The 12,421-nt window shown below is 40.4% G+C and overlaps 1 protein-coding gene across 1 annotated transcript in view; it reads left to right on the forward strand.

The window, feature by feature from the left end:
• n4bp1 (nedd4 binding protein 1) overlaps positions 1-12,421 on the forward strand; it is a 28,934-nt gene that overhangs the window by 6,842 nt on the left and 9,671 nt on the right. Inside the window, exons 4-7 of the mRNA XM_050072391.1 lie at positions 1,243-1,754; positions 3,833-4,187; positions 4,797-5,132; positions 8,715-8,950. Of these exons, the coding sequence (XP_049928348.1) occupies positions 1,243-1,754; positions 3,833-4,187; positions 4,797-5,132; positions 8,715-8,950 (1,439 nt within the window). The remainder of the gene's footprint in view (positions 1-1,242; positions 1,755-3,832; positions 4,188-4,796; positions 5,133-8,714; positions 8,951-12,421) is intronic.

A 12,421-nucleotide genomic window follows, 5' to 3' on the forward strand; every position in this document is an offset into this window, starting at 1 on the left:
AGCAGAAACCAGAACACTTGAGTTAGAAAGATTAACTAGACAGTAAGAAGCTGATGCTGCTGGATCAGATTTTTGAGGCTCGTGCTGAATTTTAATAAGCTCAAAACTGCAGATCCTACAGCAGATTTAAACCAAAACAAGTTTTTCTTTTTCTCTGAACTCTTAAAAAGCAGCAATTTTGCAACATTTGAACTACAGTCTTCAACGTTATCAAAAAATGTGTCACATCAGTCTGATTGAAATCCCCAAGACTGACTGGATGAAGTTGAGAGATAATATCATCGGTGATATTGTCAAAGTCCAAAGCTTACTCAGTAGCTCATGAGGAAACATGACAAACTAACTGCTTCACAGTAGCATAAGTTACCAGTGAAATGTGAAAAATCATCAAGCATCAAGAGCAACACCGATCTACAGCAGGAATAGTACCTGGGCCCTTTTACTCTAAGGGCTTATCACAGTTATGTCTAGCAGGTGCATATTGGAGGCTGTTATGTCAAGCCTGTGTAGATTTTGAATAGCAGGACGATGATGGGAAATGTAGACTTTTAAAAACAAAACCCCTAAGCCTGTGCAGTTTTTTTGTTTTTTGTTTTTTCCACCCACGCCACTGCTGTGAAGGTCTGTTTGTCCTTGGCTGTAGGATACCTTTTTGTATTAGTCACAATAATGCAGGTTGTTTTTGTTTATATTCTACAGAAAACTCTAATCTCAAAGAACTAAACCTCTCTGAGACTAAACAAAGCTTGAGACATGTATTTTTCCAGCTGAAATGATTGTCTATGTTTTAGTCCAATGAGAAGGTTGAGTATTCCTACTAGTCTTAAAACTAATGTGAGTATGGGGTGAAATATATTTCAGTGACAAATCAGTCCTACCACAGAAAATTTTTAATGTACATTTTAAAAGCTTCAAACCTTCAATATATATTGATTTAACTTGAAAACATGAATGAAGTTTATTAAAGCCTTTTATGTGTTACTTTCCAAGTGTTACTTTTAGGCAGTTTGCAGCTGTTCTAATTCAGAGCAAGCAATGAACAGCAGAAAGTTTAAGATCAAGTCAGATAATTTTGGTAGCCGTCCAGTAAGTAAAGAACATCCGTGACAAACTTTTGGTAAGGAGAACCATGTAGGGCACGCAGGGAAGTACAATATGAATCATGACCATAGCAAATGTTTGAGAGGAACTTTTACTGTACTTTCTTTACTGATATGATGTTGTTTCCTGTTTTCCTCCCAGGCTCAGCTCAACCAGACGCTGCATCCCAGCATGGCAGAGGTCGACCAGGACCGCTCACAGAGTAGCACCCCTGTGACAGAACTCTCCAACCGCATCCTGGGCACCAGCTTTGAGGAGAAAGGGAGCGGAGCAGCAACTGTCAGCGGAGTAATTAAAACAGGAGGAGCGATAGGCTTAGGTCCCGAGGCCGTCCTGCTCAACGGCACTCGGCCCTCGCACAAGCGGCGCTCATCTGAGAGCGAGACTCGCGACACAAAGAGACAGTACTCTCTGGAGCGGAGGGACGAGTCGCCGGAGAGAGCGAGAGAGAGGGAGCGACAGAGGGACAGAGAAGGCCGGGGGAGCAGTAGCAGCTGTAGATCCAAAACCCCCTCTGCCTCGTCATCCCTCTCCTCCTCAGGAAAAGCAAACACAGTAGTCGGTGTGATCATGTTGGACTCCAGTGAAGTCTCGGATGACGGAGAGGCTGTAAGCCCAGAAACCAACCTCCGCTGCTTGGTCAATTTTTTCAGGTAAAGCTCATAATAATTTGAAATGTTTGCAAAGGAACTAATCTTTGTTACATTAGGGCTGCTTAGGGAATTATTTATTAACCGAATACATAATCATTGGCCAAGTAGATCATTGGCAGTTTGAATTTGTGATTAAATTTTCTATTCATGTCTTGTATCAGGCTATACAGGGTTATAGATAGTTACCCATATGTGCATAGAAAGACTGAACAGTTGCTGTAATTGTCCCTCCTCTCCATACTGGTCATGAAGCTATGAGATTTCAATGTAAAGATGGGGTTTAAAATCCACAGCCCTTTTCCATGCAAAATACACTCTAATTAATGTCCGGCTAAAGCTAATATGAGGCTTCAGCAGACTAAGTCAGGATGCCTTCAAACCTATGATTAAGACAAACTCAAGTCTGTTTCCTGGGTTAATACGGTTTGCTGTCAATCAAACCCTGGTGTGCACCAAACAACCAAGACGAGAGTCACAAGACCGGTTGGAAAATGCGAGTCTCTGTCTGCTTTCAAGCTGATTCTGGTGCAGTTTGGCTGTGATGTGAAAGCAATAGAAGCAACCACAGGATGATGACAGATATGAGATTATAGCATGATTTGAAAGCTAAACTACTAATAAATTCATTTGCTGGTTGGGAAATCTGTTTGCAATCTTATAATTGATCCATATAAAAGCTTATGCTAATGCATATATGTAACCATGGTAAAATGTATGCACGCCAGCTATGGTATTTTTCCTGATTGGAAGCCGTAAAAACTGCCATGATTATATTCAATGTTTGTGTACATTGTCAGTTCATTAGGTCTAAGGGCTCATTTATGCTCAACATAAGATAGAGTCAGAGATGGACGGAGCCTTCAGGCTGTACCCTGCGTTCATGTCGTCTTTATTTGCGCACATTTTTTGAAAGCTTAACTGATATAGACAAAATGCAGTTAGTACCACTTGATATCATGGAGGCAGTGTAGATATGAACGTAGGAGACGATAAAAACATTTAAATAATGGCAAAACCAAATGAAGCAGTAATAAATTGAAAAGAATTCTCCTTCCACATGTCGGGACATATTTAATGGCCTCACAGACACCGCCATCTACAATACTACCTCCCTTAAAGGTATTTATGACGACCTCCTCCACCATCGGCCATTTGTTGATGTCTGAAACTTTTAACTCCTCCCTCTAGTGCCATCTATTAGCTGAATCTAGGCCATCATAAAAGATACATGGATGTATGAGGGCAGGGATGTTTACAACATTTGAAACAAACACCTCTGTTTTTCTATGTAAAGGGAGTATAAATGAGGTTTAAGTGTGTGACAGTGTTCCCACAGTAATAAGCCCTGAATAATTTCTGAACAAGACGCCTCCTTTTCGTCCTGTTTCTGTGTTAGTCATTTTTCATTACGTGAGATCAATTTTCATTTTCAAGTCGTGATAGCTTACTAAAAATGCTCACAGTCAGTTACTTCTCAGTGAGCTCTTTGTGACACAAAAGACCAGAAATATACACATCAGAAGCATTAAAGTGCTACTAAACTTCTGTCAGTCACCGCACACAGGGGTCCTGAAGATGCAGGATGACACTCTCCAAAACTGTACAATCAACAAGTTGCCTGTCAGTCAATATTGCTTTGCGTTTACTCTTCTAGATTTGTTTAAAATTAGTCAGAACTAAAATTAGACAATATATAATTTTTTCCTGCTGGTCCGGACAAAATGACCCTAAATTCAGGTGTTAAAGATGTAAATGTTTTTCCTTGCTTAGTGGTAGTGGTGGGATAGTGACAAAAACAAGGGAATTTTACACTAAAAAGACCATCATTTTGGAAAACACTATTTTTTTGTCTAACTCAGACTTATATTAGCTTCGGTTAAAGTTTAAAGCACAGTGTTGCACAAAATGAGACCTGAAGGATAACAGCCACCAATAACTCTCTCAGTGTACAGTGTGTGGGCAACTGGGCATGTGAGTATTGTTTTCAGACAGCATTCAAAAATGTAACCCTATCCTTCAACTCTGCAACACTTCTCTTGAGTGCCAAATGAAACCTTGTTAAAACTCATCTTCTTCAGAACCATGGGCTACCAGCAGGAAGTGGTGGAGCGTGTTGTCAAGGAGACAGGACAGACAGAGGATACCTTCCTCATTCTGGAAAAAATTGTTGAGGAAACCAAGCGCTGTGAAGACGGTTCAAAAGGAGGGGAAAAAGAAAGACAATTGAACTCTGTGCGCTCCCAAGACATTCCCTCCTCATCGTCGTCCTCGTCTACAGTTTCTCGATTCAGAGAGAAGGAGCGCGAGCTGAGCAGAGCATTGGTGGACCCGGGCAGGTCTAAAGAGAACATTAAGCCCAACCAGCATGGAGGAAGTAGCAACGGTCTGGGGCATCGGAGGCAGTGCAGCGGCAGTGAGACCAGCACTCAGCAGGTACATCCCCTTCACAAAAGGATTGTTGGTTTTCAGTTCAACATTACTTTTTCTTCTTTTCCTTTGATAAAACACCCAAATTTAATCAATGATCAAATCTCCATTTTAAGTTCCTGGCTATGTTTGAAATCACAGAGCAAATCATCTCACCTGTGATATCCACATTTAATCTAACGCCCCACATCACATTTACATCTCTCATATCTTAACTCCCATGACACATATCAATGTTTTCTATAAAGCCGCATTCTCCCCGTTTTACCTTCTACCATGTACTCTGATCTCTTTATCTCAAATCATTTCCAATAAATTGCCTTATATCGTATGAGTCATCTTACTGGATCTTCATCATCACATCGCACACTGTCACCTCATATCATGCCTATTGCGGCTCATCAAGCTGGCCTCAGATTTATTTATAAAGCATCACACTTATGGCTTGACAATATGGATACATTTAACACTGATAAAGAAAGTTTTCATATTGATGATGACTGCGTACAAATGTGTAAGTCATAAAGATGCTTAGAATTAAATTTTCAAAAATTGTTGTCTCATTTGTTTCTGAATAAGAGATTTTGAAATGCCAAAAACCAAATCTCATTTCAGGCCATCACGATCAAGAGGAGCTCTAGTGCTCAAGGAGGAGCAGGAAACTATGAGGTTATTACCATTGACGATGACGAGGACGTCATACCCACGAATACCAAAACAGCGGATAGTAGAACATCCCGGATGATGACAGTGCCACACCTGGACACCCAGTCAGGATCCCGAACAGACTACTTGGCGCGGGGAGGTGGCGGCGCCTCACAGAGGGACTACCTGTCAAGGGGCGGGACACAGACTTTGGGAGGATCAGTGAAAGTTGAAACCGTGACAGCGCTGCGTAGCACGCCTCAGTGGCTGACTGCCACCACCACCTCCTTAGCTTCAACCCCCAGTGTAGGTATCACCTTAAAGTCCTCATCCACTCATTTAGGAGTTTTCCTTGTTTTTACTACATCTTTGATCACTGACCCCCGTATGGGCAGAGTTAAATTAGAAGACTATTTTCATGCTGATATGCTGAATAACGAAAGTTTGTCTGTGCTTAACTTAAAGCTGCACTCAAGCCAGTGTTACTTCCTGTTTGTTGATAAACCTTCTTTCTCAAATAGAGAATGCGAGTGAGGTTAATAGTCAGACATGATCCATTACCCTGGCAACGATATTGCCGTTCTAGCATACATATCATAGTGATAAAATTGGATATTTGCATGGATAGCGATACCGGTCACTCTAACGTAAGTTATGAGGTTGAGAATCTTTTTTCCACCTCTTTAAAGGAAATCGGCATGAATATGAATCTAATGTTTGCTCAAATTTAGTTACTTCGGAATGGCGACTGCTTAGCTTAACTTTATAGCAGTTGATATGGGCAACTAGTTGGTTTGTTAATTTCCGCAACACCAACAATAAATCAGTGAAATCCCCCATATTTGAATCAGTATTTCCAGTCCATTTATAAATACCTTTGATATTAAGTTTGCCGTCCTGTATATCACCTCCTTTGTATCCAACAAGGCCTCCACTATGGGGTCTTCATCACACTGTTGGCTTTTATTTTGGCATCACCAGCTGGTGGTTGCTTAGTAACTCTATCCAATAATAATATAGTCTACTGTGGGTGTTAACTTACCCATATTACACAAACTGGGTGAAAAGCTGAAGTTTCACAGTGCTGTGCTGGGTTCAGAAACAGAAAAAACAAATCCCACACAATCCCAAAACAGAAAAACTCACCGTCTTCTTTTTCTTGTGACTCACAACCCAGCACTGTATGTGTCAGAAGGCGTAGCCAGTAAATAGATGCATCTTGCAGCACATTTGCCCCGCCAGCAGTCGGCATTCGTTACATCTTCAGTGTAGTCAAAATATAAGTTGAACTCCCAGCTCACTGTTTATTGGTTTGGGGCTCAGATGCAAAGAGGCATGACAGTGCACCTGTGCCAGCTTGGAGGATGACATTTGACCCGCAGCTTCTACTGCCATCATACATCATCTTTCCATTTTAACAGCAAACTTCTTTTTTAGACTTTAAACACAAACATTAAGTTATTTGTCAAAAATATTTGGCAGGGTGGCTAATCAACAGTGTCAGGAAAATGTGAAATATAAAAATTAGGGTTGTGAAGCAATTAAGAAAATATGAATCTAATTAATTACATGCTCTGTGATTAATTAATATAAATTAATCGCACGTATCACCTTTTGCAGTGAATGTATTTAAAAGACTTGAATTCAAATGAACATTGGCAGATGTGTCATCGTGAAGCTGCTAGATTTTGGACACAATTGTCCCCCTGTCCTCTACCACCAAAAGTCCATTTTGCAAGGGTTTTAGCTACTCGGTCACAGGTGGACTTTCTCAGTTTGTGTCTGAATGCCTGTGTGACTTGACGTGGCTGGCTGTTGGCGATCACAACAGAGGCAGTGCTAGCTCGGACCTACAGGTTCGCTGCTAAATGCTTTGCATTGAGGTGATATTTCAGGCTTGAAGTGTGATGGTATGTAAAAATTCCTACGGTACGGTGCACATATGAACAGTTCCATTGAGTGTTTAATAAATGTAAATGTTCCATTAACGGAGCCAAGCAGCGTTATCTCGTCTGCCTCCATCATGTAACAAAGCCACTGTGGCCTTCAATGACACACCAGGTCAAAGGGCACGATGGAACGCGATTAATCAGCGTTATGTTTTTAACACATTACTTTTTGTGTGAATATTTAATCAAAATGAACGCATTATTTTGACAGCCTTAATGAAAATGCCAAAATACACTGGATTGGGGCTTTAAATCTCAGTTTAAGACATTTATAGACAAGGTCATTTGTGATATCACAACTTGTTTGGAAGCTAATCATGGTCCAATATGAAACGTATACAAGTTTTGCGTAAAAACTCCAGTGCACATACATGGAGAATTGGCTTTTCAGTGAAGCAGGTGACATAATTGTGTGAGGCAGTTAACATTTGTGAACATCAAGTACACAATATCATTCCAAGTATAAGAGTATTTTTATGTATCTTAAAATATGTCTGGAGGAGATCTACAGTATATTGGTTTGCTTTTAGCATACTGCGCAGTGTTAAGGGGGTTAACTTCCAAGGCTCCTGCTGGACCGGACTCTTCTGAATTTCTTGGGAAAGTCAGGGAATTTGACACAGCCGTAGTCAGAGAATTACGTCACAATTAGTCAGTTTTGGCTTACATTCCTACTGATGAATCATTTCTGGTTGTCGACTAGTGTGCTGAGTGGAAAAAAAAAAAAAAATCCCAAAAAAGTTAATAACTTACAAATTATGGCGAAAAGGTAGTTTCTTGCAACCCTAGAATTAAGATTAAAAAAAATAAAATAAATAATTCTCGTTCTTTGAGTTTACATATGGCTAAAGGGGGAAAAAACCAACCGTAAACGGACGGCATGAGTAGTGTTGCGTTCAAGGTCCCCCCAAAAAAACGGGAGAAAAAAAAGGCCGAATATTTGAATTTTTTTTTTCACAATCAAATCCCATGCCATCGAACGAAGCTTCGAAGCTTCAAAGTTTTTGGGTCAGCCCTAAATCCCACATGCAAGGGGCTAGCCATAAGGTTGTTGTTTTCAGCAAGTTGGCCTTGAATAGCTGATGTTGAGCTGTAGAGCTGTGTTACTTGCTTTGGTTTAATTTTTTCTTTCAACCTTTATTCCTTTTCATCTTATCTGAGTTCTGTTGTATGTTTGTGCTCCATAGATTTAATTGCAAACTACAGCTGTTTAGTAAGTTAAAGATGTGTTGCTGCTAACGACAGCTTGAAGTGGCGATGAGGTCTTAAGGTTTTTTTGGAAGGTCTTAAAAAAGTCTTAAAAAGGTATTGAAATTAACCTCAGGATTCCTGCATATACCCTGTAGTAGATGGCACAAACATGCCAGTATTTATGAATAGATTTCATCATTTTGAATCAATATTTCCAGTTTATAAATACCTTTGACCTGTAAGTTTGCCATCCTGTATATCACCTCCTTTGTATCCAACAAGGCCTCCACTATGGGGTCTTCATCGCCCTGTTGGCGTTTATTTTGACATTACCAGCTGGCGGCTTAGTAACTCTATCCAATACATTGTCTACTGTAGTCTGTGGGTGTTAACTTACCCATATTACAAACTGGGTGAAAAGTTCTTCTGACTCGTCATTAATACAGATTTTTGTTTTGTTGCATATGTTTTGAATTTGTTAGACCAACCTTGTTACTTAAACTATACATACACATAGAGTACAAAAAATGTAATTGTTCAATTGTGTAAACTTTATGATATCAAAAGGATTGATGTCATTTCTTTCAGTCTTCCCCTCACAATTCTTTTCATAACAGAGCTGGGAAGGAGATTTGAAACATGCCCACTCATTGCCGAGACTTGTGTGGGTGTTGTCATGATTAACGTCATGAATCACATCCTCGTCTTTCTGTTATTTTAAAAGTCATTTGTGTATTTTCCTCCTCAGTCAGCTCAGCCCATCATTCGGCCCTCGGCCTCTCCTTATCAGACCATCAGCCACATGGGGTTTCATGGGGTTGGAGCCAGGACTCCCCCTGCAAATGACCCCCCGGCGCCCCCGGTGACGGGACTGGCTCGTTTCCATCAGTCACTGAGGACTCCCTACACTCTGAAGCTGCCAAATGAGCCTGGACGTCAGGATCTCAGACACATCATCATAGATGGCAGCAACGTGGCTATGGCGTGAGTCTGCATCACACACACATAAGCATTGCCCAGAAACACTGCACCGGCATGAAGCAGGATCTGGGAAGGGGGTAAATAACTCTCTATAATTAGGCTAGCTAATTTTGGCCAGGGAAATACTGGCATGGCTATTTTTACAGGGGTCCCTTGACCTCTCTCTTCAAGATATCAGAATGAAAAGGGGTTCTTTAGGCTTGTCCACTTTATGCTAATCCCATGCAGCTTTTATTATAATTTATAAATGTGATATTTCCCCCTGTTGTATTGGAATATTTCTGCAAGGTTGCATCTCTTCACAGTCTTGGACTTGTATAAATTGAGTATGACTGGAAAACTGAGAGTCTTGTAGATTCAGTGAGCCCAATTTTATTCGTGTGTGATGATGTTAGCCCACATAGTAGCCATTTCATTGTAGTGAGACCATTTTTAACTTGACCTCACTGTGTAAAATAACCCATTGTGACCTCTAGGATAATCACGGTCTCATGAAACTTTACAACCACAAAGAAGAGACCTCGCGCATTCAGAGGATATATGGCTTTCATGGATGTATTAACAATAAGGGAGTTTCTCAGCAGTTTCCCAGAACAGAAGTGCTCGCTATCCAATCGCAAAAAAAAAAACGCAGTTCTTAGAGAAATCTCCAAATGTCAGAAGTTTTGGATGCCAAAAAACAGCATGGATTTTTATGTGGTGTTCTTCAAGGTCTTGGTGTCTTAATCTGGTATTTTGGAGGGGTTTTGACCATTTTTATCCATTCTCTAGTGGTCAAAAATGCTGAAATGTAGCCCTTAATATTAACAATTTATGAGACATAATTGAGCATGGGAATGGCCATCACATACTTACAACATCATAATGTTGTAAGCCCTTATACACTGTAAATTTTTTAAAGTTTGAATAGGCGCCTAACAAAAACACTGTTTATATACTGCATATACTGTTGATCTGCTATCAATCAATTCAGTCAATCAGTTTTATTTATAAAGCCCGATATCACAAATATATTGGGCTTTATAAATAAAATAAAATAAAATAAAATCACAGTTTGCCTCAGAGGGCTTTACAGCATACAACATCCCTCTGACCCTCGCAGCGGATAAGGAAAAACTCCCCCAAAAAATCCCCTGTTCCCCTTAAAAAGGACAAACATTGGTCTATTGTAAAAGGGGGGGGGGTTTAAAAAGCAGGATCAGGCAGGATACTTAAGGAATTCAACATTCTAATAACTGTGACAATCTGCAACAAGAAACACAAAAGCAAGATGACCCCTGTAGTACGACCTGTAACCATAGCAGTTTAAATGGAAGTTTTGCAGTGACAAGCCAAGAGACAGATGTAGACTGGGGTTTACCAGAACTTTATCACAGGGCTGTAACCATTACCAGTGGCCTAGTTGTAAGAGGGAGGATTCAACTTTTTAAGATGATTTTCTTTTTTCTTTTTTTTTTTTACATGAATCACCCATCAGTTTCTCTGAAACTGTTAAAGACAGAATACCTGGTAAAAAGGTGCTAAAAGTACATGAGTGAAAATAACCGCACATTACACACACTGACTGTGATGGAGCATTATCTTCCTGGTATAAGTGTAAAGAGTTGTAGCTCCTGTGATGACAATAACACACCCGCTGTAAATGTACCACGTTTTTCCTTTTACACATGAAGCCATCACCCTTCCCATTATCATCAGTGAAGGTCACAAACACTCTCAATCATATTCTCAATCTAAATGGGCCACCTGTTACTGTGCGTGGGCCGCAGCTATAACCCTGTAGGTGCACCAAAACTTAGCCCACACACTCGCAAAATGTTGTTACTCATCACCTTTGTGTGTATGAGTGTGTGAGCCTGACAAAGCGAAAGCAGTTACAACAACATGATTTAATGAGTGGGGGAGTATTATGGGGGTGTTTTTGGGAAGAAAGGCCTCGTCTAGTAAAAAAAAATCTGACTTTGTAGTTTCTGTTTTATGCAAAAATTGTGCAACAAAGGACGGATAGAGCACAGCCTGTTGTTCTTCTCCTCACTCTCTGCAGATGTGTCGTCACAGTCTACATCCCGGATGACCTTGTCTTGACTTTTCACTTTTGCAACCACTTCCTTCCACATTCTGTGTCACACCCACTCTCCCTCCCTCTTCCATTTCATCCTTCCTCCCTCCTTTCTAGAATTATTCCTAAACAGAAAAGCACAGGTCACCTTTGACTCAAAATCTGTCCTACAGGATGAACAAAAAGTTTTCATCATTATTGTTTCTATTAGATTATGCCAAGTGGGACACACAGTTATAATTCAATAGCCTGTTAAAACCACAGTATTCAAGACGACAAAATATGCTGATAGATATGGATCTTTAAATTATTTTATTTGTAGTGTTTGTTTTATTGAAAACAAAACTCCACAATTGCTTCAAATTGATGATGATGTCCCTAGGGTTTGAGGGTGAGGGTATGTCCTGATCCTGAAAGAGGTTATTTGGTCATGTAAACTTATCCTAATGAGCTCGGAGATGTTTTTCCTCGTCAGATTACGTCCGTGTTTCCATGGTGATTTCACTGCATAATCTCTTCCTGCTGTGGTGTCCTTCATCACTTTCTCTTTTCAACAGGCGGAACTTCCCTCGATGTTGCATTGCTGCTCTGACCACAAGCTGAAATGATCTTGTTCTCTAGTGTGTGCGTGCGTGCGTGCGTGCGTGCGTGTGTTTACGACTGTTGGTCTTTGTGTGTTATCTACCTTGTGTTTATATGTCTGTGCTTGTAGTGCTGTGTCACAGAAAACAAATTTGTTATCATTTACATGAGCTGTGCAAGTGCTTGGACAGTGACTAGGGGAATACATACATCAGTGTTCTTTCCGCAGTGTAAACCCTTCAGTACTATCCCCATCAGCAGCTATTTGTGCCAGGGGTGCCTTTTTTTTCCATCTGGACCTACGTCACTTTGCTGGAGACCTGCGAAATATTTTGGGTCACACCACTGTGTGTAACAAGCAGCTCCACAGGCTGTTTGCTGTGTTTCACCACAGCTCATGTGAGGCCAGATTGCTGATCAAGATAGTAACCCAGTGCACACGGAAGTTGCCAGTTGAGATATAACTGACAGAAGTTCAAATGAGGAAAAGGAAAGAATACTGAACAGAAGCTCCATTTATAAGGCAATAATTTGACCATTTAGAACATTTTTTTTTAAATATTTATCTGAGAACATCAGTTTGCAAAAAGCTTCTCAAGCACTAGTCTGGCTTTTTGGATTCACCCTACTAACCAGCAGGTGCATGTAGTTGGCCATTCAGTCTTAAAGGGAAATTTCGGTTTATTTCAACCCGTCTCCTATCGTCCTAAATTTGTTTCAAGTCACTAGTGACATAGAAATAATAGTTAGCATGTTAGCCGTTAGCCTAGATACAGCCGTAACGTCAGACCTGTTAAAACGTAATTGAACGGGCATCCTTTCAAGTGCAAAGT

Source organism: Epinephelus moara, chromosome 20 (genome assembly GCF_006386435.1).
Source record: "Epinephelus moara isolate mb chromosome 20, YSFRI_EMoa_1.0, whole genome shotgun sequence".
Taxonomy (NCBI): Eukaryota; Metazoa; Chordata; class Actinopteri; order Perciformes; family Serranidae; genus Epinephelus; species Epinephelus moara.